Consider the following 27,898-nt stretch of genomic DNA (forward strand, 5'->3'; position numbering starts at 1 on the left):
ATTGAAATTTTCAGAATGAAAATAAGTGTCAGCCCCAGCAGGCCACTCATCCTACCTGGTCCTGAATCCAGGCCTTTCTCTGACTGACACTTTATTCTGCTCCCAGTGAGCAGAATTAGGGGCCTGTTGGTCACAGCCCTGACCAGTCAGAGCATGGGCTGGGGGTCTTCTCTTGCAAATATACCTTCAAGCAGGAGGCAGAGAAGGCCAATTACTTCTGATGCAGAAGTGAGCAGACTGGGAAACGACCCAAGGAAGGCTCCCTTTGGGGGCGGGGGGCAATCTTGGCCTAGCAGGTGCAGATCCCTGGGTGATTCTGTCCCTTTTGTGCCTCCCTCCCTATAAAAGCTGCCTGTGTAATTTCCCGCCCTCCTGAGGTCACTTACACACACCCACACACACTACAGGCCCTGTCTTCAGGATCCCTGCTGGGGGGGGGGGACCTTCCCTAACGCAGTGCAGAAACCCCACAGCCATTGCCAAGGAGACTCTATAATTTTCCCACTACAATGAGCCACTGGGAGCTGCTACTAGCTACAGAGTCACGAAGAAACAAAGAGAGCAGCAGGCAGATGTGGGTTTCCTGAATCGTTGCGCTCTCGATTCCTAAGTCTAACGTTAGCCCAGCTATGGTGAGGGTCTCTGAGGACATGACCAATGGCAGATGTCCTCACAGAAGATAGGAAAAACAAATAAAAGCAGGAATAAGGAACAAGGTCACGTGAAGTAAGATGAATGTAAAGACCATGGTGGCAGATGGCCACAAGCCAACAACTGCCAAAGATCATGGAGACTGCAGCAGCCTCCAGCAGCCAGAGTCCAGGAGCCTCAAAATGCCTTTCTCTCTTGCCTGCAGGAAAAGCCAGTCCTGTCTCCACATCAGATCTCAGTCTTTAAAGAGTACAAGCAGTGTCTGCTTGGGTTGGCATGTGGTAGGACTTTGTTGCTGTCCCAAGAAGTCAAATAGCATGCCCACCCTGAGCATATCTATCATGTGTACACAGGCTCCCTGGGGAGCCAAGACCTTGGCCTAACCCTGTACTGCACCCTCACCTGACGTCTTCTCTCTCTTTTCTCTCTCCTAATCTGGCCCATAGTCCTTCTTCTCCTTAGTTATCTTAACCTTAGCTGTCTTCCCACCCAGGCTGGCTTGGCCATGTCACTGCTGAGTGGGGCTGGCCCAAGAGCTCTGGACTATGGAGACACTCACAGCTACTAGGGCCGAAGCTGAGGAACAGACCAGCTGGAAAAGTCTGGCTCTGCTGGCCTCCAATGCCAGCCCCTTCAGAAAGGCTGCAAGGAGGAGTTTTGTGCTGCCCCAGTGTAGAGGGACTGCAAGTGTGGCAGGTCTGACAGAACAATATTTCGAAAGGTGAAAGGAGACCCAGGGCCTCTCACGACTAAACCTTTGTTGCATGCCCCAGTGAACTGTTTCCCCAAAGGAAATTGGTCTGGGCTTTCTGGGCCACTTCCTCAGTAATCCACTTACACCAGACAAAGAGGAAGTGGGATCAGGTCTCAGAGGAGGGAGCCCTGCTGCTCCTGGTCTGCAGGGCGCCCTTCGAAATGCCACTGCTCAGCCTGGAATAAGCTAATGGCGGTGTAAGTGCCATTCTAATTGAATGCTGTTTACACATCTTGCAGACTTAAGTGATTCGCCACAAGCTCTTTTTCTTTCCAAGTCATTTTTTTGTTCCCCAGAACGCAAAGAGCTGACAACAGGTACTCAAAGCCCCAGAATGCCATAACGAGCACACCTCCTGCGAGTGGCAGAGCCCAGGGAAGGCGAGCCTGGACCACAGTGCACCAGGGAAAGAGCCTGCCTTCCCCAGGACTCTGTTGCTGTCAGTGCCAGCAGCACAAAAAAAAAAAAAAAAAAACAAAACAAAACAACAAAAAAAAAAAAACAGGATGGGTTCTGGAGGTGTATGTGTCTGCCAGAGAGTTGACCTTAGGAGAGGGTTGCTGGGTAATGAGCGATAAGAACAGTGTTCCTGAACAGAGAACCAGGCAGCTCACATAGAAGCACAGCAGGACGAGAGATAGATAGAACAGAGAAGGATGCTCAGACAACTCACAGGTTTCCCTGACCGAGCAGCAGAGACCACGAGAGTCTCCAGCTTCTCTCAAGAGGTTGTGATCTTGAAGAGATTGGTGCTCCTCAAATCCCGTCCTGGGCCTCTTCCTGGACCAGCCCCTGCAGTTCCCTAGTGAGATAATGTACTTTAATCTAGACCATCGCCCTCACCTCTATGTCTGTTTCTGGCTCTCCCTTACTGTCTCCTCTAACCTCTGTCCTTCAGAGACTTACTTCAGGGGAATGCTTGTCCTTGAGGAGGTACCACAGCTCCATGTGCTAAGGAGGGGGACACAAGCAAAGAAGAGAGGAGCAGGTGTGACAAAGACTTGGTTTTTAGCTCTCAGCGCTGCTCCCTGGGCAGCAGCTGTGGAACTAAGGAAGCTTTGGGTGTCATGGTGTCAGTCGCTGCTCATCACTGTAACGGACACCTGACAGAAGCAGCTCAAGGGCTGAAAGGTTTGTTTGAGCTCACAGACTAATAAGGCACAATTCATTATGGCGGGAAGGAATGACAGAGGCCACGGTAGCAGACACCTATGGCAGGAACACCCATATTCCGTAGGATCAAGAAGCAGGATGAATGCTGGTGCTTGGCTCTTTCCCCCTTTCTCCCCTCTTCTTCAGTTTGCATCTCCATCCCATGGAATGGCGCTGTGCCCATTGTAGGTGGGTTTTCCTCCTGAGGTAAAACTCTCTAGAAACATTCTCATGCACACCAAGGGATGGTCTCATGAGCATGCCACCAATATGTGAGGAGACAAGCAGGCCAGTGGAACAGAACAGATAATCATGAAACGGACCAAAGTGCACAAAGACACTTCTTGTGCCATGACAGTGGCCTCTCGGACTTAAGCTAAAAAACGAATTTTTGGGGTTGGGGATTTGGCTCAATGGTAGAGCGCTTGCCTAGCAAGCACAAGGCCCTGGGTTCGGTCCCCAGCTCTGAAAAAAAAATAAACGAATTTTTAATAAGTGATGTTATCAGCATCAACTAAGTTGTTATATGAAAATTTGATTCATGCCTGACACTGCAAGCCAGAATGGGCTCCAGGTTATGAGCTTTATCCTGACACATAAAACCCAGAAGCAATAGAAGAAAACACGACGATGTCTCTAAATAGAAGTACGGACACATTTCTGTGGCTCTGAAATCCAAAAACAGTTTGGAACATAATTGATTTTAAAAGCAGCTGCATAAAAGAAAATACCATGCAAAGGAAAACCTGTATAAACGGATGGGAAATATTTGCAACTTAGGTCAGAAATAAGGGTTGTCATTTCTAATAGACATTATGCTCTAGAAACAAACATACCAACTAAAGAGAAAAATAGAAATAAAGTAGGCAAGTTAGACTACCATAAGAGGAGTGCAAGGCCAAGCTAAGTGAGCTGCCATGCCTCATCTACCAGGCTGGCAAAAGTCCAAGCAGCTGGCAACACGCCCTGTGGCAGTCACCCCATGGAAGACAATGGTGCCACCCCTATACAGGGGGACTTGGCAATTCAAGCACAATTCGTGTTCACCGCCCTCCAGCCCACATACTCCACTTCCAGGAACTAACCCTAAGTCATATTGCAGAAGCACACAGGCATGGCTAAAGCATGAGACGTAAGGCCTGTGGGCTTGTCGGCACACCTAAGACATAGCAATAGATCATGATTCGGCCAGCAATGATGTCCTCTAGAAGTGCCCATGGCTTAGTTCTGGAACCTGTAGATGTGTTACTATGCGTGGGAAAGGGGCTTTACAGCCCCTTAGAAAGGAGGATATCATACTGGACCAAGGGCATCTGATGCTGCCCCATGGTCCTTAAAAGGCAGTGATAGGGGGTTGGGGATTTGGCTCAGTGGTAGAGCGCTTGCCTAGGAAGCGCAAGGTCCTGGGTTCGGTCCCCAGCCCCGGGGAAAAAAAAGGCAGTGATAGAGTGGAGGAGAGGGAGAGCCCAAGTAAGAGAAGAGACACAAGACAGAAACAGGCCTAAACAGCAGTGAGACTACCAGTGAGAAACTCCTCCAGACCTGGAAGGCAAATTTGAGATGAATTCTACACCAGAGTGTTCAGAAAGAAGGCAGTGCAGCCCGAACCAGGCTGCAATATACAAATGGTGGGCTCTCTGGATAGCCACTGCCAACGTCAGATGCACAGGGGTCTTGGGCAGAAGCATGGCTCTCTGAGGACGAAGGTTTGCTTCTGATAATCTGATAAAGACTACGTGGAGATGAAGAAAAGCTCACAGATAGGGTCCCTCAGGACAGAGCAGCCTGGGCCTCAATCAGAACCACACAGCAGGGGAAGGAGAGGCCGATACGGAGCAAGGGGACCAAACACTCCTGTACAGACTCACCGTCAACCTGAGCAGTATCAATGATAACAGCCATAAGGCCATTGGGAAGACCCTGAGTCTGCTGAGTGCTCTCACGACCACACTGTTGACTGTTTGAGGTGTGCAAAAGTTCTGTAGCCATGCTTAAGACCTTGTGTTGTGAAGGTACCAACTGCAGCACAAACATAAGAGGTGGGCTGCTCTCTGTAATTCAGTTTAACACAAGGGAGGGACAAGGAAGAAGTTTGGCTTCCACAGGGTGGACAGGCGTGTGGTAGGCCACTGTAAGCCTTTCCTCTGTTTTGGAGCTGTGGACTTCAGTGGCTCCGGATGACCTGAAGGCTGCTGTTTGCAGTGACCAGTGGAGGATTTGCTCAGCACTAGCACTGAGCTCTGCTCTGTGTAGAGGCTGGAACCCCAAGTTCAGCCTAAGATGAACACAGTCTTCCCTGGAAAGGATCAACACTTGCCCTGTTGTCCAGGACACAGAAACTTGTTTAATATCACGAGGCATGAGGCTCCCACAGGTGGTGACAACCAGAGCCAGCTGATGTCTCAGAACAAAGGGGTCTCTGGGGTGCACAGGCAGAGGAGGAAGCAAGTTGCACGGTGAGCAGAGGTCATGCAAGGCAGTCATAGCTTCCTAAGAACCTCAAAGCACGACCCGTATCTCGGACGGCTCTGTCTGTCAGCCCCATGAACTTCACCAGCAAGGGGAGCTCCTCCAAGCCCAAGAAGCAGGGGGTGACCATCCTGCACCTGGCATTCAGCAGGGCCACCCTCAGCTGAACACACTTGCTTGGTCCTCCGAAGTCAAGCCACCCAGGGACCAGATGTGCCAGGGGGATGACAGGTGGCCTTCATATGCCTGTGCAGGGAGGAAAGCAAGAGCTCTCTGCCTAAGCCTGTCGCAAGGGAAACAGCTATTTTTAAGGCACCAGCGCTGCCTGGATGACCCTGAGAGGCAGGCCTGGCACATTCACATCGTGTTTTGTCCCACTTAGGAGCATGTGGTAAACGCTCTGCTGCGTGCTGGCTCGGTGGGGCGGTGGCCAGGAGGCAAGTCCAGAACAAGCTGTTAGAAGAGGGACTTGCAACAGGCTCCTGGTACCGCAGACCACAGCGTCCCTGGCTCCCACAGCAACCTTGATGCCTACCATGTGACTCCTGGGCCCCCACAGCCCTGGTGGTACTCCCAGCCAAGACTCAAAGTGTAGCTGCCCTCAGGAGAACTAAGCCCCTCCCCTTGATCAGCCTTCTGCAGCTGATGCTGACCTCACCTCCTGACCTTCAGGTCATCTGAGGAACCCCTGTAGCTCTGCTCAGGACTCCTGTGGGGCTTCTTTTACCCCCACCCCTGGATGGGGTGGAGGTCTCTTTGATCCTCAGCACTTTCCCTTCTTCAAAGCCACCCTAGCCAGCAGCCCTGGCTTTCATGGAGAAAGGCTACTCATGGAGACTCGCTTGATGTGGGCAGGCACAGGGAGCCTCCTGGGGTGAGGACAGGGCCCAGATGGCATCTGTAGAGGTGTGTGCTTGGGGGTCCACAAGAAGTTCAAAAACCATCAAGCAAACTGAGTGCCCCAAGGCCACCTCTCCAATGAGCGTCCCAGGTAGAAAAGGTCATGATTCACTCAAAGTTTACATCCCAGAGTCAACCTGGGCCTGAATGACAGAGCTCTTTGGTGGGCGGGTGAGGGCAAGCACCCTGCAGCTGGGCCACCCTGTACAAGACTCACTTGGACCTGACAACTGTCCAGTCTGAGTGTCTCTGCAGTCCTTCTCTGGGCCCCATCTGCTGCTGCTGTGGTCCCACAAGGGGATATAAGGTCCTCCTAACAGGAGCCCCCTCACCCCTCCCCTCCATGACTAATGTGTACATGTTTTCTGACACTTTCTCCACAATCAGCAAAGGTACAAACAAGAGGCAGTTTCAAACCGTCTTGGCTCACAACCAACACAGCTAACAGATGTCACTGTTCTGAGGTCTCCAGGGCACACCCCCTGACAAATGAGATGGCACCACCAAATCTGCTTGGTCCTAGTAAGGTCTCATCAACTTCTGCCAGTGGGGTAGACGGCAGGATGTCTGTAAGAAGGGAAGAGGCAGATGCCTTAGCCAGAGCCTGTGTGCTGTAGAACTGGAGGGTCACAAGCTGTCGAAAATAAAGCCCAAGCACCTGCAGGGAGCACAGCATCTGTGACCAGGGTTAGCAGCACCGGGCAGCATCTGGAAACTTGTCACTGCCGTTGACAACTCTAGTGGCCACATTGAACTTACTCTAGTGGTACTTTTCATAGATGACATCCACACTGTGACAGCTAACCATAATGGGGCCATAGGGCAATGGCCCTAACATCTACAGCACAAATATTTGATATGCAAAACCACAGAGTTCAGGATTCAGGGCCTAGATGTCTTGGAAGAAAATGGTGGCAATTAAAGGTAAGAAAGTCACTTGACAACTGATGTAAGCATCAAAGGTCGGAACACTGCCCTCCATCCGGCTGGATGTATCAGAGTCCCCTGGCTGAGAACAAGGAACCCAGAGAGTACAGTACCACTTGCCCAACTGAGCTGACACAGGCTGCTTCCCAGTGACCTTCTCATCCTGGTATCGTGAGTGATCCACATTAGCTCCAGGCAGAACTGGCTCCAGCAGCCCCAGGGGTGACCCTGGACCCCATGATGCAGCATTAATCATGCCAGCAATCACATCCCAGAAGTTAGGCGTCTCTGAGCTCTCTGTGGCTGTGACTGGCCTCCTGCTGCTGTGTGGAGAATCTGAGAACCGGATCCTCCACAGACAGAGCTAGTGAACCATAGGCCCAGTGATGTCCCACAATACTCCTGGCAGGATGCAGCCACGGAGAGGTTGCCATGGCAACCAGTGCTGCCTTGTCTCTGAAATGCTGGGCAGAGGCAGGGTGTCCTCATTGGGGGCCATGTTAACAGATCTGTCAGGAAGGGGCAAGAGGACCCTGGTCCAGCTGCACAACAGCCAACAAAGCCCCCAAATTGCACGTCTACACCTGAAGATGGTCTTCCTCTGGCTCAAGCCTCCCCTGGATTTAATCTAAGGATTTGGGGACTGAGCAGAGGCAGAACTCCGGGAGTGGTTAAGGCCGATGTCAAAGGCCTTTCACACCAAATCTCTTACTTCTTCTATAAACTGAAAAGAAGGTGACTGTGTATTTGGGTCTGAGTCTTTCTATTGGTGCGCAGTCCTTCCTTTTCCACACAATGGCTCTATCAGTCCTTCTGCGAGAGCTCTGCAGCCAAAATACAAGGTCCAACTGCTTAGGAGATCTCAGGCCCAGACTGGAGTAGAGGAGAAAGAGGCCAGGTTTCCCTCCCCAGAAGTCACCCTGAAGCCTCTCTGTATGTATGAGCCATGGCTGGCCGTGGTCTGGGGACGGAGAGAAGAAGGAAGGGGGTCTAAGGAACAGAGAGTGACCAGAGAAGTAGGGAGGTTAGAGACAAAGATGGATGGGACTTATCCAAATTGAAACTAGGCTCATAAGGCCCTAGGGTGGAAGAACACTCCTGCCAAAACAGCAAACTATGTCTGCTGTCCCAAAGCCAACCAAGGTATTCAAATCCCCACCTGGACCAGTGCCCTTGCACTCCCTAAAGGACATCCAGACCCAGGAGTCAGGGGTCTCCTTGGGATCTTCCTAGTGTTTCCTTGACCTTCCACTTGCTAGTGACATGTCTCAGAGGATCTTTAGGACTGACACCTTGCCTACAGATAGCAATGACAACATTAACATTCAGCCTTGAGCCTGCTTAGCACATCACAGGAAACTTGCCTCTAAAACTCCTCCCACCCACTGGAAACCAGAAGCAGATCCTATCTTTCCAGCAAGAAAAGCCCACAGGCTGCAAGATCACTCTCTTCACTGCCTGGACCCCAGATTGGGTACAAGTCCTGTATTCAAGTCTGTCCAGCCTCTGCCCAGCCATAATGGAGCTCTAGGAAGCAGTCCTTCCCTTTGCCCCTGGGGCAGGGGCAACATGGGGTACACAGAGCAACCAAGTCTCCAACTAGGAAAATGAATTCCTGACTACAGAAACCAAACACCACACAGAATAGCACAGTACACAACTCTAAGAACACATGACAATAAAATATGGACCACATGAATGAAGGGTTCAGTTGACATCCCAGGCCTGCCACTTTGTGGTCCTGAATATTGTGTGGTAAAGGCACAGAAAAGCAACAAGTGCAGGGACGGTTTCCTAAGAACGCACCAGATCTGCTAAAGATTCATCCTGTAGGTCCCTTACCACTTCTGCTCTCACTGCTAGTCTTCCCCCAACATATTTCAGACCCCCTTTCTCCTTCTGTCTATGCCCAAGTCAAAGCCAGCCACAGCTCACACAGAGGCTTCGTTCAGGCGGTCTGAATGAAGTCTTAGTGACTTCTGGGGAGGGAAACCTAGCCTCCTTCTCCTCTACTCCAGTCTAGGCCTGAGGTCTTACTCCTAAGCAGCTGGGTCTCCTGCTCTTCAAGACCAGCTTGTTTTTCCCAGAATGGATGGACGCCTAGAAGAAGAGCAAGTCTATGTAGCACCAGTCAGTATCCTTCCCACAGAGATGTGCAGGATTCCAATAGGATGTTTCTCAGGGCATTGGTTAAATGAGAAAGCTGGGTGCGAAGCTCTGACACCTGAGTCAGAAGGCCACTAGAGCCTGCTGGTGACTCTGGGCACTCAGTTCATGCTTGATGAAGGAGGACATAGTATAAAGCCAATATTCAAAAAGATGGCCCCATCGGGTGGTCAGGGTCAACATCATTCTATCTCAAACTGATGGTGGGAATTTCAACCAGTTGGTCCTTCTAGTTTTCATCTCTATCTCTCTGCCAGTCATTCAATGTTTGCCTTTCTATTTCTGTATTTCTGTCTTGAGCTATATTCCCAAACATCCTGCCTGTGTGTCCCAGTTCACTCCACCTTATGGAAACAACCCCAGCAGATTCTGCTCCCAGGAACAACTTAAAGGGGCTTCCTGCTCAACAAATTCATGGCAATAAAATCAGCCCTCAAGACTCCAGCTGGAAGCCAGAGGAGCCTGGGCCTTCCACAACAGAGACTTGAGCCTCAGACACTGCCCTGCCAGGCTCCTCTGAGACATAAGAAATCTCATCAGCAGATCTATCTGTCACCATCAAGGAAACACAAGGAGACAGCCTCTTGCTTCCGCTGGGAAGGCTACGGCCAGAAACCAAATCCTGACAAGTATGGGTGGGGATGTGGAATGGTATGCCCTATGGTAGGATGGTAAAATGGTTTAACACAGTTCAGCCTTTGCCGTCCCTCTAAAGTCATATAAAGATCACCCTGTGATTCGGCAATTCCCCTCTGAGCAACAGAATTTAAAGCAGGAAGATCAAGAAACCATTGTACACTCATGTTCACAGCCAAGAGTCCATCAATGGGAAAACACTGTACACGGGTCAGTAGGATTGCTCCACGTTCAGAAGGAAGGGATCCTGACACACATTACAACACGTACAAACATTGAGGACTCTTAGCTACATGGACCCAACCAGAAACAAAAGACACGTTTTTCACAATTCCACTTACTATAGCATATTTAATGTTTGTGACCCCCCCTCCCAGATTCCTGCATTAAAATCTTAAGCAAGTAGGTGTTTGTAGCAAATCCTGAGGGTGGGGAAGACTCATGAATAAGCATGTCCTGATGAGGAACCCCAGGGAACTCTGACCTCTCTCCACCATCTGAGGGGCAAATCCAGGAAGCTAGCTGCCACCCGGCACATATCTGTCTCCATTTTGAACTTCCAGCATCAGTAACTACTAGAGATATTTATTGCTCCAGCATCCAATACTGGTGCTTCGGTCATAGCAGCTAGAAATAACTAAGGCAAGGTGTCCTGAGTACGCAAAACCATAGGGACAGAACGCAGAATTCTGCTGCTAGAGCCTGGAAAGGGGGCAAGAGAGAGTTACCACTTAACAAAGACGACTTTGGTTTTTGCAGGATGAAACTGAAATCTGTCACATAGCAACATGACCATGGTGACATGGGGATTGTGCATCCAAAACATGACCAATATTATATATAGTTTACCAGGGTTTTTGTTTTTATTTTTTTAAGAAATTGAGAAAACAGTCAAGGACTAGTTATAACAAATTTGTATAGCCCATCTCCAAGAGTCATGGCTCCAACAGGGGAAGTAGCCATTGGTTAAAGAAACATTGACTGGAAACATTGGTCTCAGGTGCACATATTTTTGCCACTGCCTTGCACACGGCGGGGCTTCGGTGGGTTTCATCTGTCTCACCTATAGGAAGAGCTGTCTGCAGGGAAGTCAGCCTCTGAAGCAGAGCATGCAGGTGGATGGATTCGCAGCCCAGCTTCCCTTCCAGGCCCCCACTCCTTCCAGCCCGAGTCTCGTACTGTGACCACTGAGAGTAGCAAAGACAGAACCTAGTCTGTGAGTTATTACTCTCTCAAATACCCACCAGACAGCCACAGCCTAAGACTCCTGGTGACCCAATTAGGCAGCTAATTGGGGTCTGGAAGGAGCGTTCCAATTGTACCACCCCCAACCCCCACAGCAGCCTGCTCCCAGCTCAACAGCTCTCAAAGACAAGACTTGGTCACAGGAGCCATAACCCTGAGTTTCTCCAAACTTGACATAAGATAGGACATGCTAGATGCTGCCTTCTTGAGGGTCAGGGATACCCCCCGAAGGAGTAGAGGGGGGCAGTAGACACAAGAAGGGTTGGGTAACAGGTGCCCTGAAAGCCTCCAGGGGAAGGAAATGGAAACATCCCTGGAAAACAGCACCTACCCTTTTCATTTCCTGAGCCCAACCTAGCCCACTAATGGTGGTCTTCAGTCTCGGATGTTACAACCCAGCCCTCTTCAGACCTAGGCTCTGAATGCCTCCTGATCAGGGCACCTCCCAGGATCGGCTACTTCCTAACCCCAGCTCCAGTCGCTGTTCTCTGCCACTGCACAAACCTCACCTGCCTGACCCCCTTCCCTGCCCCCTCTGCGGCCCTGGCAACCTCCGCACAGAGGAGTCTCAACTAGACTCAGGCTAACCATCCTCACAGACTCAAGACAGTTGGCCCATAGGAGCCTCTGGGGCCCAGGGGACTAGAGACGCCTCCCTGTGGTTTGTTGTCCACACTGGGCTAAGCGCTCATCTGCTGTGACTTAATTCACCCCAGGCTTCTGCAACCAGAACAGCCATCCTTTGTGACACAATGAAGTAGGGGCAATTAATCACCCTCAATCACCCTGTGCTTTGTACTCTGGTGGCGGCACAATCTCTTTAGAGAAGGCTTTCGGAGCCTAAATAGACTCAGCAGCACAGACAGCTGCGAGGCTAGAGGGGAGGGAAGTGCCCGGACAGCTGAACACAAACGTCTGTTCAGGAGGGGTCCATCCACAGCACGTCGTGCTGCAGAAGCTGAGGGCTAATTCCAGGCTTTTCAGAGCTCTTGTTAAATCTCTTTGAGTTATAATTACCCCCAATCTGTAGCTACCACAAGGCAGCAATCAGGAAGTTAGATCTGGCCAAGAGAGGAAAGACAAGTGGAGACAGACTCCACAGGGTGCCTGCTTGAGGGACAAGAGCCTTGCTTGGGGTTGGTCTGGAGGAAGAAGGCTGGGCAGACACACTGGGTTGTCACCTTGCACCTAAGGAAACAACATAGATGCAACCTGGCCTCTGAACTAAAGTGTGTGGCCCGAACTGATGTCTCAGCTGGCAGGTCCATGAGATGTCACAGTAGATCCTGAGTCTTGGGGAGCTGGCCCCACGATGCAGCCTTACAAGACTTATTGAGGAAATCACTCAGACCGCAAGATAGCTACGGTACTGTGAGTGGGTGCATGTTGGAACACAGAATCCCTTACAGGGTGACCAAGGTTCTATGGAACTAAACCAGACCATGATCTGTTGTCAGCTGAGCTGAGAGCTCAGAGACCCTGCCTAGAAGATGGTGGAGGGCTTCTCTAAGGAAGAATGGAGTAAATCTGTATGTAGCTCCATGGTCCCATACGTCTCCACCCTCCACCGGCCCACCCAGAGACTCTTCCTTACCTTGCCAAAGCTGCCTTTCCCAATTGCTCTCAGAATCTGGAAGTGGTCGAAGTTCACTGTGAAACAAAGCAAAGAGATACCAGGTAAGGCAGTGGAAAGGCCCCAAACTAGGCACAAGCCCCACCCTTAAGAAGCATGCATGCCCCTGCTTAACAATCCTGCAGTCCATCAGAGACCCATCCACTCGACCCCTCAGGAGGGCTAATCAGGTCTTTGGGTGAACTCCAGCTGTGCAAGGGATGGCTCAGACCCTCCTTGCAGGATTACTATGAGGTAGGGACACGTAGACGACCACAGTCAGGCTTCCAGACTTCCTCAGCTGCAAATCTGCAAACCAGCAACTCCACTGACATCGTATCCCATGAAAAAAATGTGCAACAGGAAAGCCAGGTATCTCAGCCCTTGGAGACCCAGCCCCTGCTCTGGGATTCACTGACAACAGGATGGAGCGCTGGCCCTGCTACAGCTCACTGGACAGGCCTGGGATTATAATGATTCTTAATTAACAATGAGGAACAGCACAGGACAACATTCAACACAGCCTGCTTGTTTTTCCCAGGGATCGCCAGTGCCCACTGATGCAGCCTCTGCTGCCACAGGCCTGATGAGCTGGGCACCACCTACCTGTGCACCGAATCTTTGTCAGAGGAGAGCTCTGATTCACAGACTTCTAGCTGTGACCTGATCCCCTGGGGTCAATATGGGCCAGTCTTTTCTACTGTCCTTTTCTCATGTAGGGCCTGAGGGATGGGCTCAGGCAGCCTGGATTTCTGCCCAGCACCACTTAGACAGGTCCCTCTAACTAATCCAGGATAGAAGCCTAGGTCCTCAAGTGTATACCACTCCACCTGGAAGTCTACCCAAGGCTTTGGGCCTTTTTGAATAGATGCCTACCCCAGAGAGGACCCAGGCTGCCTGTGGCTCCTGGAACCTTACACGTTCACTCCATAACCACTTTCTCTCTGGAGATTTTGGGAGGGGTGGGATTTCCATTTCTTCCTAGCTTATGGTTAATGAGGCAGGCATTGTGTTGCTGCCCGAGTGGAAACTAGGTTGGTTGAGGAGTAAGTGAAACAGACAGGGTGCCAAGCACCAGGGCTGGCAAGCATGTCAGGGAGGCCTGTAGGGAATGGGTGCAGGTCTCACGGGTGAGAACACACAAGCATCTCACCAGGCCTGAACAACATGCGACAGCATGTTCCAGGCTGGGATCTCTGACCCTAAGGCAGCCTAGTTGGTAGCCACCTGCTGGAGACCTCAGCTCCCCCACCCCCGCCGACACACACATACGTTGCCCTCAGTACTCAAACTCATCCGAACCTCATTCCTCAGCCATTCATCACTTTACAGCTTTTCTTTTATTTTTGAGAAAACCCGAATACTGCAATGAGAAAGCACTCACAGCAGGGTGGGTGGCAGCCAGCCCCACTGCCCCGCTCCGATGAGCAGGAAAACACAGTTGCTGTTGGGACAAGCCATTACATCTTCCAGCTAGGGCAGGAAGGTTGGTTGTCCAAGCCCACTCATGCGGAGACAAAGCTAAAAGAGTATGGTGAGGGAGTGGCGGCATGGTGGGCACAGTGGGAATGTGTAGACACCATTCAACAGAGGCTCCGATGTACTGGGATCTTCTCTTAGGCTCCAGCCTGCCACATAGCCCTGGATCTGCACAAAGCCATGAAGCAAGGTGAAGGGATAGATGTGATGAAGTGTCACACAAGGTTCTAACTGCAATGATCAGCGACTGGAGAAGGGGTCTGCATCAGAAGCAGAATCAGCAGGCTGTGAGTGGAGGCTAGGCACTAACCTTAGGGTGTGTGCCAGCATCTTGATGGAGGGGAACAAGCCTGGGCCAGCCACGGTGTAGTTTTTGGAGACTGGGTTCCACCAGCAAGCTTTGATTCCTGTGCCTGCCCATTCTGAACTCAAATACAGCTTCTGCTATCTAGAGGTCCTTGGCCTCCTACAGCTGCACATGAGACCCTAACTCCCCCAAGCACCCACCCACAGTCTAGCAGCTTCATCCACTCCAACAGATGGAGAGAAGTATGAGACTCCCTGCCCACCTCCAGAATGCCAGCATTGTCTGTTGGACCCCTACCCCCAGCCCCAGTGGTGCCTAGAGTCCAGCCCCAAACCACCTGAGAAACAAACTAGGCATCCCCCTGCTTGTGGGCGGCTCACTGTGATGTCCCTGGCAGCCCCTCGGCATCCGGCAGAAGGCAGAGCATCAAGTGTCTACCCAACAGCTGTGAGTTCACACAGGAACTCAGCTAAGACAACTAGCCTTTGCAGAACACAAGTGATTTTCTGAGTTTAATCTTTTCTGGCAGGAAAGGATAGGGAATAAAATACGTTAAATAACAGGTCAGAGGCATGTGGGGATCTTGCCGCAGCCGTCTGTCCTACGCCATGCTCAGACACCTGCACAGCCAATATCACCATCCAGGTGTGTGGGATGAAGCCTTCTAGGAAGGCAGGGTGTCATGGCACATGTTTTTAATCCCAGAACTTGGGATGCAGAGGCAGGTGGGTCTCTACAAATTCAAGGCAAGCCTGGTTTAAATATCGAGTTCAGGCTAGCCAAGGATATATAATGAGACCCTGTTTTAAAACAAATAAACAGGGGTTGGGGATTTAGCTCAGTGGTAGAGCACTTGCCTAGCAAGCACAAAGCCCTGGGTTCGGTCCCCAGCTCCGAAAAAAAGAAAAAAAATAAAACAAACAAACAACAACAACAACCAAGTCTCCAGGCTCCTCCTTACAGGATCTGCTGGGTGCAGAGCCAGCGTGGGCTCAGTGAGACCGGTGGTTTGGACACTGGCCTGTCTGTGGCCTCCCACCAGCCCTCAGCTTCCTGTGGTGGGCTGGGCAGCTCTGTGGCTGCTGCCCGTGTGCCCATCTCCTTGGAGCTCTGGTTTCCTCCTCTGCTCGGGGCACATGAGGATCTCCTCTGCCAGCTCCTGCAGTAGGTGAGGGAGCCAGGCAGGCACAACTCTATGCTGGCTGTGGCCTTGAAAAGAAGCAGGTGCCAGGTGGCTTCAAGTTTCAGTACACAAGCCTCTCAGGCACAATCATTTCATAACCAATTCATAAAAACAGGGAGATGCGGCTGCTATGGGAGTTCCCCAGTCAGAAGTGAACATGGCTTGTACAAGGAAGACTCCGCCAAGCTGAGGGTACCAAGTTCTTCACTGAGACAACCCACTTTCATGGCAACAATGGCCAATGGGCATGTGAAGCTGTCTTTGGTGTGAAAAAAAATCAAAACAGAGATTCCTGACTTCCCCAAACCTGCCTTGTCAACTACAGGCTTGTCCCTGTGAGCCACCAGGCCAGCTCTACTTACCATCAGTCTCCTGGCAAACTCGGCTGGCCTCAGCTCCGAAGATGGTTAGCACCAGCCGTGATGCAGACCATCCCCAGATGCAGGCTCCTCCCCCTCTCTTTAGGGTCCCATAGCAGCCAGGAGTCCAGATAACAGCAACGCTCCCCCAACCCGGTACCCAGAAGAATCTGAAGCCCTGGGGCCTCTTTTCAGTCTTTTCCTCATTTGGGAGACATGAAAACTCGGGTGTGGAAGAAAATACACTAGGTAAATGAGTGGAAGGGCTTTTGGGAAAGGGGGTGCAGACTGCCCGTTTTTAGGAGATCACCACAGGGGACACTTTCGAAGCTGACCTTGGGCAGAAGAAAGAGCCCAGATGAGGGCTGAACAGGACAGTCTGTACAAGACGGCGCTATTCGTCCTGTAATTGTGAGGTGAAATCACCCATCCCCAGTGTTCAACACCTCATAAATTATCAAGTAAGAAGAAGAAAACACTAGTTCAATCCCCAACAGATTCATCTTACATGTACGCATCCCCTGCTCCAATCAAAACTGGTGTTTGAAGAGGAGGCGGTCTGTCTCGCACGCAAGGAAGTGGCCCAGCTCAGAGCTCCAGGCCTCCAGATGCCTTCCATTCGTACTACACGCTGAAGAGCGTGGGCACAGACGCTTCCCGGGGCAAATAAATATTTCAGAATCGAGGGTTTTTAAAATATTTATTCTTCAAGGGAAGCTTTTATTCTGCAGAGTGTGGCTGCAAGCAGTCACTGCTATATGGGGCAGGTCATCTCTCTTGTGCCTGGAGCCCTGAAACTATTTTTCTCAAGGATGTGGGGTACCAAGGAGCCACACAGAGTGCTGTTCAAGTCATTCGTTGGGTTCACAACCACAAAACTAAACCCAGCAGGAACAAACAGGGTATCTCAGTGTCCCAGCCTGGGAACTCAGACAACTTCTAGACACGTGTGCCCTCGATGTGACGTCTGACCATGATCCCGAGACCTTCATTCAACCCCGAGGGAGTGAGGTGGGAAACACACACCAAAGGAAAGACAAGGGCTCTCTGGCTGAAGATGGTCAGCACGGCCTCCTTCCTTTCTGGTTTCTCTGTGTCTGCCAGCTGCTCTGACAGTGGGGCCCGAGCAGGCATTTTTCACACAAGAGTCCTTGGCCTGTTTAGATCATTCATGGAGTCTTGCCCACTGGTCCTGTGATGGTAAGCAAATGAAGGGTAGCTGGAAGGGGCAGATGACGCAATCATTCCTATGACAATATCAAAAACAGTCAAGGGAAAAGCCAAAAGCATCACAGTTCACACAAAATTCTAAGCAAAACCAACAGGTATTTGAACATGCTTCTCCTAAAAAAATAAACAAACAATCTGGGTGCAAGTGACCAGGCCAGGCCTCCTCCCCTGCCAAACAGGCCACCTCAGCTCTGACATTGAGCTCACCAGGCAGACTATGGCAAGCATAAAAGCAGTTGTTTCCCAAGAGGAAGCAATGGGAAAGTGCTAAGTCACTAGGCTCTAAGTTAAAACACGGTCCTTTCCTAAAACAGACAAAAGCATGCCCCTGTGAGGAAGGCAGAAGGAAGATGGTCCCCGGGAAAGTAAAAATAGACTCAGGGCTGCACCGTGAGTCATTCTATTGTTATCCGTGACACAATCAATGCACAGCCTGAAGGCCTCCCCCGCAGGCCTGGAGGGGCAGCTGTGCTCTCCACATTCCCAAGATGTCTCCAGAGAGTCCTGTCCAAATCCAGGAGAGACTCAGGAACTTAAGTGCTGGACAGAGAAAAGCCAGGATGGACGGTGCTGCCAGTAGCCTCAGATGGAGTCTAGGCTGGGAGCCTTTCACAGTACGGACTCTCTCTCCTGGTAACCTGTGAGAGCCTCAAGTCCTCCACATCCTCCTACAGTGCCAGTCCCTCACCCACAGGACAGCTCCACATGAAGGGGGAAAGCATCTAAAGTGATGACAAGATTGCACAGTACAAGTAAAATTCACCGTTCAGTCCATGACCCAGAAAAGTCTCATGAGGAAAATCCTCCACCTGGAATGACTGGCCTGGCTGGCCATGGTCCCATGGCTTCTATAAAATGTGTGGCCCAGAATCATGGGCTACCTGGGGTACAGTCTCTTGCCTTGGTAGGAACCAGTGAAGAGCCAGCAAATCCAACTCTTTTCTGCAATTGGACACCTACATGGTACAGGCAGGACCCAGGAGCAGCCCTCTCTGCCTGACTGACTGACTGACTCTGAGCTGCTCAAGACTAAAATGGCACCCTTTCCTATTCGAGAAAGCTGAATGGGATCGACCAGTTAGCCGGCAAAGAAATCTAGGGTCCTAAGGTGTGAAAATGGAGAATATTTTCTGCCCTGGCTGGACCCCACGTTACCTCTTTCCTTATCCTGAAGATGTTGCTGGCCCCAAGGACAAACGTTCAGATGTAAGGAGTATGGAAGTTGATGTCTGCTCTGGATCTGACGCTGGACTCCTCAGTCCAGAGCATCAAAGATGCAGGCAATAGTCAAGTGTACTTACTGATGTGAGTCCCAGAAGACTCCCTCAGCCATCTCCCACCATGCTGGCCCCAAGCAGAGCATTGTAGCCTTCTAGGGCCATGAACTTGTGGCCTCTGTCACTCTGTGGACTGCCAGGGATGTTGTCCTCAGCTGTCACCCCAGTTAGCCAGGCCACACAGGAAAACACAGCCAGGTCCTTTGGTCCTGTCTGGAAACATCCTCTGCCATCTCTTTGCCTAGCTACCTGATGCTTGCCTTCAGGCCTTCTCTCAGAAGCTGGCTGAGGTCTGGTGCCCCTCAGAGCCCTGCCCTTGTATCTTCTGTAGTCTCTGTCTCTAGCCCTGGGGCTGGAGTAAAGACCTCTTCCTGTGTTTCCCTGCAGCAGACATGGGATTTAGAGGTAGCTGTGATAAAGCTGAAGTTCCCGAGGGATCCTGGATTCCAGAACAATCCTGGCTTCTCATAACCAGGATCATGCCAAGGGCCGGGGAACCTGGAGATCTTCCACCACTACTCTGTAGGGGCAATGACCTGGCCCATCCCCCACCTTTTGTTTACAGTAAATGCTTCCGCTGGTAATGACTTCCCAGACTGTTCTGCCTACCCTGGCCCTGCCACCTGAGCCAATCTGGCATCCTGTTCCCGTGTTCCATTCTGACATCCCCAGACTGCAATGGAAACTTCCATAAATTAATAATTAGGGCAGCAGTCAGATCAATACAGTGGCTCTGGCCAGCCACAGCACAGCTCCTGGGGCTTGTGGGGAAGCTGCCTGGTATGGGCAGAGAGCCTACCCTATACTGGCCGGAACATGGGGTTCTCCTACAGTTGTGGGTAGCAGTGCTTCCCCCAAGAAGGCCCAGGGAAGCCTATTGTCCAAAGCCTGTCTTCTCCTAACCCCTCAGGTGCTCGACACCCTTAGAATCACAGGGACAGACCTGGGAGATTCAAGTCCATTAGCACCCCACATTAGACAAGGGAGAACACACTGATCCTGATGATGTGTGTGCATGTGTGTGTGTGTGTGTGTGCACGTGCATGCACGCACATACCTGCACATAGGCTCTACTTTCTCTTGCCATGACTTAACACTGAGACCTAGGGAGTACCACTGCTGTAATGCCAAGCTGGCTTTAGTCACCACCAGACTTGGACTTCCACCAGCTCCTGGTCTCAGGTGTTTGGGGAGTCAGAGAGCCAAACCTGCCCGGGCTCCCATCATTCAAATCTCTGAGCTGGTAAGGCAGGATATAGTGGAGTTCTTATCCAGGCTTTCCCTTGCAGAGGCCTAAAGGATTCGGGGTCTAGCTGTGTCACAGGATTCCAGGATCGCAGACAGGAAACCTGTGGTGTCCTCTGCTGCCCCAAAGTTGATCACAGCCATACATACTCTCTGTAGACCTCTTTGCTGCTAGGGACTATCCATACCTCCACACTGCTCAGGGTCTCAGAGCTTCCTCCACTGCAAGCCACCCTGGCCCCTTTCAGTACCACAGGAACCCTCTCCCCCAGCAGATATGAATTCTAGGTTTGGAGTACATGTGCTCCTGAGTGCTGGGGTGGATGGCTGCTGGAGTACAGCAGTAGCCTCACACAGCAAGAGTCCAGCCAAGGACCTAGAACACTAGTTAGCTCTCCCGAGTGGTACCAGGAATGTATTAGCCTCATCATGAAAATATGAAGCAGACAGGCCATCCTGAGAGGAACCTGGGATGGCCTTGCCAGCAACTGGATTTTGTGTGGGAAACAAGTTCTCTGCCTGAAACCATGGTTGAAGGTGAGTGGAGGGAATGTGGCCAGGCCAAAAGCTTGAAGGAGTTTGACTCAAAGCTGCCCTTCCACTGGCTGCCGCAGCATCTGGGCATCTGCTCTGCAGGCCATCAGCAGCCTGGGGGAAGACGGAGGGGTCCTAGGAAGAAGCAATAGGTACTAGACCCCAGTTGCGGGAGAAGGCTTGAGTCTCTGCATTTCTAGATCACATCCTGTGTAGGGGAGCCCCATCTACTGTGCAATATGTGATATGAAAGAGGCTGAGATCCTGCAGGGTGAAAGACAGCAGCATCGCAAGAGCCACAGAACCCAGGGAGGCTCCACACCAGTGCTTAACTCTGATGCGTCTGAAATTGGTCAGGACCTCGGATAGCAGCTGCCAGGAAAAGCCTGGCAGGCCTCATGCAGGGGAAGCTGCAGGGGAAGCTGCCCCCAGCACTTTCACTTCTCGGTCCCTCCCAGAGGGTGGGAATGAAGGCTAGGGCTGTGTAGACCCCAGGGCTACTGAAAGAAGCAAAGCCCAGCACAGTCTTAGGCCCTCACCTCCTCTCCGCCATCACCTGCAGACACCCAGTGCGCAGAGAAGGGGAAGGGAGAAGTGCCAGCATCTGCCTAGCGCAGGCAGCAGGGTTTCACAACCAGGCAGGTGTGAACTCACTCAGTACTCTCACACACATTAGCACTTCCACAGAGGCGAAAACACCTTCCCTGACTGTCAACAGCACTTTCCCACAGCCTCAGCCTCCTCTTTCCTGGAATGAAGGGCACAGGGGAAGCAACTGGTACCCTGCCTGCCAAGGATGCTCACTGAGGACAAGGGATGCTCTGTGCCCTTTCTCCTCGGCATGCCAAAGTCAGGAATGGCACAGCCCCACACTCGCATCCTGATCCATGAGATACAGGTTCAAAGCTTTCTCTACCATTCCTCCATGTCCAGCAGGGGCAAGAGTTGGGGCTCAGGGATGGTCCCTGTGTGGCTTGAGTCCCAGTTGTCAGTCCCTGTTCATGCAATCCACACAGATTCTCAAAAGGATGTACACACACACACACACACACACACACACACACACACACACACACCAATGTTTATGCTTCAGTCCTTTCTATACAGTTTAGGGCACATGTCAGATACTACAGCACCAAGAACTGGGACAGGAAACATTTATTTCACTACAGAAAAATCACATCTCACACACAGACTAAGGGCGAGAACAGGGCATTCCATCGTGAAAGAGTTTTGTTCTAAAAATGTTAACAATAAATGGTAGAAAAATATCAACTTGCTAAAAGCATCCCTCCACATTGTCCCAAAGGCAGGATTCACTCGCTGCCTGGAAGCTTTTCGGGGCTCAAGGACAGCCATTTCTTTCACAGTGGCCTTCAGGACTGAACCAGGAGATGCCAGAGTTGGACACTGTTACCATGACACAGAGGGGCCAGCCACCTCCACCCTTTGGATTTAGAAAACAGAGGGGAAGGGCTAGGTCACAGCCAGAGTAGAGCCACCCCAAGAAAGCCCCTTCATGAAATCCACATCCCAGGCATCCTCCCTGCTAAAGTGCCTTAACCATAGGACAACTCACACATGTTGGTGGATGGTGGAGCTCTCCACCTGATACACACTGCAGGTACAAGTACTTTGTTCAGAACACACTTTTCTCTGCCTTCCCACTTGAGAGGAAGAACCCTAGAACCTTGGGTCTAAGCAGCCCAACCCTCAACCAGAACCCAAAAGTTCTGTCTGAATGCTGCCTTGGTCTCTAAAGAGAGCTGCAGACACAGAACCCCATAGATGTCTTTAGGAGATGAGCCCCAGCGGCAGCCTCCAGCAGAGAGGGGTTGGGAGGAGACTAAAGGAAAAGCTGCTGCCTTCTGGCCCTCACCACCAGGCCCTGGGATGAACATGATCAAGGGCAGCAGGAAGGAGTGGCTAGGAGGCTGACCTAAGACAACTGCCCATCAATTCTCAGGGAAGCAGGCTACAGTCCTCAGACATGCAAGACCATGTGGTCCCTCCTCTGGGTTTTACCTCCCCGTGCTTTGACAGGTCCTGCCCCACTTCCCACTCCCACACCCTCCCTATCTCCTTCAGCTGGAGGGTTGACCATGAAAGAGAAACATCTAAGACTCAGCAGGATGCATCTCTTACATCCTTCCACAGACAGGGGTTTACCAGTGCTCAGAAAGTTGCTAAGGCAACGGGCAAAGTGCAGTGTGGGAGGAGTCTGGAGCATACAGGAGCGTCAGCGTCTGTGCATGCACCAAAGCAGCAGAAGACTGTTTCCTCATACTCATTACAACCCAGGGCCCCGAGCACAAGACACAGTCTTACACACTCAGAGCACAAGTCATACACACTTATACACCTACACACTCACACATTCATCTTGCCCACACTAGCACAGGCACACTCGCATCCTCACACATACTCATACGATTTCACACCCACGGCATTCACACCCACCCAACACACACATATCTGCTCTCCACCCAGTCCAGAAGCTTGGGAAGCCTCACTTCCCACTGGTCACTTATGTCCTGCCTGCAACAGCCAGGGAACTTGAAACCATGTTTTAAGTTCTTACTCTGAAGGAACAGACAGGGACCAGTAGAGGCTCTCAGAGGTATGTGACATAGAACTACACCTCTCGATCTCCAAGGTACCCACCCCCACCCTTACCAAGCCTGGCCCCAGTGTCTGCTGTGCTTTGAGCCTTGGAACCTACTCGGTTGTCCAACCCCAAGCCCAGCTGGCTGGCATGAGGAGTCCTGCCCAGTGCCATGTAAATGTCAGCCCTGACATGAACTGATAGCACAGTAAAGACTGGGAAGCTGACCCTCACACAACGAGATTGGTCACCTCCGAATCTCAGACTTTGAACCAAAGGGAGGAACGGCTAGGTTCCTGAAACCCAGGCAATGTCCTCTTGTGTACTTGGGGAAAGGCAATGGCAGGTGGAGGGTTCACACTGTCTTACCTGATTTTCCTGGCTCTACCCAGCAGAGTCCCAAGAAAAGACACTGTGGAACTTGACAAGCCTCCATTACAGCTCACCTCACAGAACTTACGAGCTGGGGACACTGGGACACAGTAGCCAAGCTGAGAATGCTGAGATCCCTTCCCCTGGGCACAGCCATCAGAGTCCCACACTCCTTAATTCATGTTGGTTCCTCAGCCATTTTTAGACATTTCATGAAACATTTAAGGCATACAAGTCATAAAGAGAACAGAAGAGCAAGTCCCGAGGCCAGACAGGAGACTGGTCCAGAGCCTGTGGACCCCTCTACACACCCTAACTTCCCCCTACTAGTCATCCTTTCCCTAAACTACCCTTAGCCACTCAATTTTAGTTCACCACACCAGGAATCCGTTCAGTATCCTCAGACCTTATCCAGGACCCCTATGTCACATGTGCCCCTGGGGTCTCACTCCTCTTTATGACTATGGATCTACCCATACTGATCTGGGTGGTTCTTTTCACACCCGCATGGCTATCTGCTATGGGTGCACACTCTCCCATTTCTCCTTCTGGGGCGTCTTACCCAGAGACATTGCCAAGGGGAGCTCTTCCATCAAGTCCCCGGACTTATTCACTTCCTCTAATCACTAACCAGTGACCATGATGTAGCTTAACAGTACACACTTGATCTTTTACAGCTCTGAGGGCTGAAGTCTCATGTGGGTCTGGCTGAGCTAAAATCCAAGTGTCATCAGGCAGATGGCATGTGTCTGTCCAGCTGCACAGGCCAAACATCCCCACCAGGGTGATGGCACTAAGCCATAGGGCCCTTTAGAGATGTCAAGTTCTGAGGATGTCCCATCCCCTGGTGCCTTTATAAAGGAAGCCCCAAAGGACTCCCTGTCATGTCCACCAAGTGAGGACATGGCAGAAAGACACCATTCATGAACCAAGAGGCAGACCTCAGTAGATGATAAGTCTGCCAGTGCCTTCATCTTGGACTTCCAGCTTCCTGCACTGTGAGACCTAAGTGTTTGTGACAACAGCCCTGGGAAGCAGAACAGCCTATCTCCTTGAGGCACCAGCGAAGAATTCTTCCTTGCTTTCAGTTTCCAGAGAGGAGTAAACTTCCGCTGTTTGGCAACTCCTCTTCCATCCACAGCCAGCAGCCTGCCTTCCTGGAGTCGCCCTCTCCCAACCTCTGTCTCTGCTCACATCTCCCAGCCTCCTTTGCCCCTCTGCCCCCTGCTCATGAGGACTACTGGTTTGCATATAGAGCCCACCCAGGTATTGCAGGGCAACCTCCTAGCCTCAAGACCTTCTACTTGGTCACATTTGCAAAGTCCTCTTTGCCGTGTAAAGTGACAGTCAGAGCTTCTATGGATTTAGATGTGGACACCCTCAGGGAACTCTCTAAGCCCCAGTTGCGCATGAATGTGCACTGAATCCCCTTGGAATTCCTGAAGGTGGTGAGGACTCAGAAAGTGCTGAGCGGAGGACTCTTCTCTAAGCTACGTTCCCTTACAGTGGCTTAACAGGTGATGCTCCTTGGTGTCAGGGTCATGTAGGGAAGGTCCTTAGAGGTCCTCTCTATACACACTCACACACACACACACACACACAGAGAGAGAGAGAGAGAGAGAGAGAGAGAGAGAGAGAGAGAGAGAGAGAGTGTCAGCAAGGTCTTGCATCATCCCCAGGTTCTGGGTTTGCTGAACAAACATGTCCTAAGAAGGCTGTCAGGCAGTGGCCTCCTCCCCAGGCAGACCTCTTAAGAGACACTGTCCCCACCCAGCCTACTGAGATGGCTGCTCTGGCAACTGTGGGCAATGGGCAATGCCACCACCTCCCAAACCCATCATTACACATTCAATCAGAAACCATTTCTATTTGGAGACTAATTGTTCTGAGGACTTCTTTTCAAAATGTAAATTTGGGATTGAGATTCTAGTCCACTGGGGCAGGCCCCACCTTGCCCCAGCATGCCTCCAATGACTCTTAGAAATGTGGGAGAGCTTTGCAGGGCAGGCCTCCAAACCTGAGCCACTAGGAAATCTCAAATAGGTATCTCAGCCTCGGTGATGCACTAAGGCCAGCACTAAGGGATGCAGTGTGGGTCCTCGAGCCATTTGGAAGAGTCAGAGATGGTTTCCTAGAGGAGGGAGCTGGGCTGTCCCACAGAAAGGAGACAGGCATTTCTGGGTGGTTCGGGGTGGCAGGGTGGGATTCTGTGGAGGCAGCTGAACCAGTAGAACATGAGAGTACAGACTATAAAGGGAGATCCAGGACCCCAGTTCCAGGAGCAGAGAGGCCCAGGGTACTAGGGTGGCAATGAATCATGCTATCTCACTGGTGAGACCAAGGAGTCTGACTGGTGAGACCACGGTTACACATTCACATGTACAGGTGCCTGCATGTGTGCTCACATTCATGTTTTCTGGCACAGGTCGCTGTGTGCCTGCATATTCACGTGTGTATATTTGTATCAAACACATGTCTGCATGTTGTGCTTAGTTAAGGCTTGTGTGTGTGTGTGTGTGTGTGTGTGTGTGTGTGTGTTATGATGTGATTATGCCATGTGTACCTGTATGTGTGTCAAAAACTTTCATTCCTGTATGTTGTGCTCAGTTATGAATTGCTTGCATGTGTAAACACATACATGTATGCTCATTGGTGTGTTTATAAGTTTTCAATATGTAGGCCCACCTGAATTCTCGCCAGTGGGACTGTCACCCCAGAGGGACTGTCAACCAGCCAGTCCTGACCCACAGCACTGTGACTACCTTGTGAATGCTACTTTGACCCCCTTCTTCCCAGGCCTCACCCTAGGAAGGTTGTCTAGACCCAGGGTGAGATGCCCTGCTCTGCACCTCTCCCACCCAGACCCTCAGTCAGGTGGGAAGTTGGCTTTGCGTCTTTTCTTCCTCCCAGGATAAAAGAGTGTAAGACAAGTCATATTTCTAGAACAAGACAAGTCATTTTTCCAGAAATCTCTCAGGTGGCTATCTGTCCCCAAGCATTTCCATCTTCTTGGGACATGTGCCTAGCTGGGGCAGGGCACACCAATGTCAGGGGGCAAGCTTTCAACATTCCTTAACATAGACAACTGGTCATTAGGGATGGGTTGCTATGGTTCCCTGCAACTAGTGAGTCTTCCATGTGTGTTCCTGATGAAAGCCGTGTATCACTAAGGCTGCAGTATGCACATCACAAACCCAAACATCACTGAGTTTGGTCCAAGGAAAATCAAATCCAGCTAAAACCCTAGTGCTCAAAAGAGTGATCACACAGCTTGTGGACCTGCATTGACACTAGGCCATAAATAACTGCTTGCCCTGCACTATCAAACATAGCCATGCTCCCTGGAACTTCTTCAGACTCCGGGAGATTCATCACCCCAAAACAACCCCGCCACTAGTTAGGACAATGGCTGTCTGTACAGGAATGACCAGCTCAAAAGAGAACCAGGGTATGAGGAGATCCCTTAGTAGAGTTAGGTGAACAGCACCATATCCCTCACAGCCAAGTCACAGCCAACATGAAATCCACTCCCTTGCACTCACTCAACCCCCACCAGCAAGAGTAGGCCCTACCACAAACTCTAGTGCCCTGAGCATGTCAAAGTAGTCATGGCACTGTCCTAGGTGCTGACAGGGGGGGCTGGTTCCCATCTCTCACCTGGGAGACCACACCTCTAAAAGGGGACAGTGCTACTATCACAAACACCCTAATAGCAGGTACTGTCAGAAGCCATTCAGGCCCACACACAATGCTGCTATCCCAGAGCATCTGGACCTAGCTTCAACCTGTGCCCTACTTGTATGAACTAGCAGTAGTCACAGGGCACCATTTAATGCAGGGACAGTGAACATAGCTAAGAGACATGTCATAACCCTAAAGCCAGTAAGGTGCATATGATATTCTCTTTGTGCAAGCTCGTTACCCTTGTTGGGAGGTAGAGGCAGAAACTCCCACAAAGACTAACCATGACCAGTCAAGGCAGCTTTATTCTGGCTTTTCTTTCTCTTTGCAAACAGCATTAAACTGTGTTCAATCAGATTTTGGGCCCTGCTTGTCAAACCTGTACAGTATGTCTAGTCAGCCAAGTTTTAAGAAAGTACTGGGGATGGGTCACAACTATTTTGTGCACCTCTACATCAGAGAAACAAGGGAGACACTGAGCACTGTGACCACGCCCTTGTAACTGTGGTCCCACAATCACAGCCCTGGGCATGAGGAACACCAGAGCATGGGGTCCTGTGCTTGCCCTTCCATGTACCAACCCCACTTGTCCCTTTCCTCCAATGTAGCCCAGTTCTCCAGGGCCCAGCTCCCTGACACTCTGCCCTGCTCTGATGGCTTCTAGACCACCCCAGTGCTCATTAGGATAATGGGTCTGAACCTGGAGGAGGCTGCAAACATCCTTGCATCTGGGAGAACCTGCCAGAGCCTGAACTAGTAGAGAGAACAGCATGTCTGAAAAACAAAGACTAAAAGCAGCAGGCATCAGCCAGGCTCTGAGCAGTCCTCAGGGCACCACCCAGGCTAATGCAATTCCTTCTTACTGAGGCTCAGAGCGGGGTTCAGCCCCATAAGCCAAAGATACAGGAAACTCCCACAAATCAACACATTAACAAACAGACAATTAAACGCAAGCAAAAGGACAGGAGTTGAAAAAGACCCGAGGCAGGACAAAAGAAGCTGGCCTTCGTTATTCATCAAGAGATGCCAACTAGACCCTAACCGTAGTCCTGCATCTACAGTAACAGCAAAACCTGTGTCTCCTGTGTGAGCAACTCAGGGGACCCCTGGAACC

The 27,898-nt window shown here is 51.1% G+C and overlaps 1 protein-coding gene across 2 annotated transcripts in view; it reads right to left on the reverse strand.

Moving 5' to 3' along the window:
• Nucleotides 1-27,898, reverse strand: part of Stk32c (serine/threonine kinase 32C) — an 81,575-nt gene that overhangs the window by 20,434 nt on the left and 33,243 nt on the right. For both annotated transcript variants that reach the window (XM_087577268.1, NM_001108922.1), the window contains 1 exon segment: nucleotides 12,495-12,550. In XM_087577268.1, coding sequence (XP_087433394.1) covers nucleotides 12,495-12,550 — 56 coding nt within the window.

This window comes from Rattus norvegicus, chromosome 1 (assembly GCF_021556685.1).
Source record: "Rattus norvegicus strain SHRSP/BbbUtx chromosome 1, alternate assembly SHRSP_T2T, whole genome shotgun sequence".
Taxonomy (NCBI): Eukaryota; Metazoa; Chordata; class Mammalia; order Rodentia; family Muridae; genus Rattus; species Rattus norvegicus.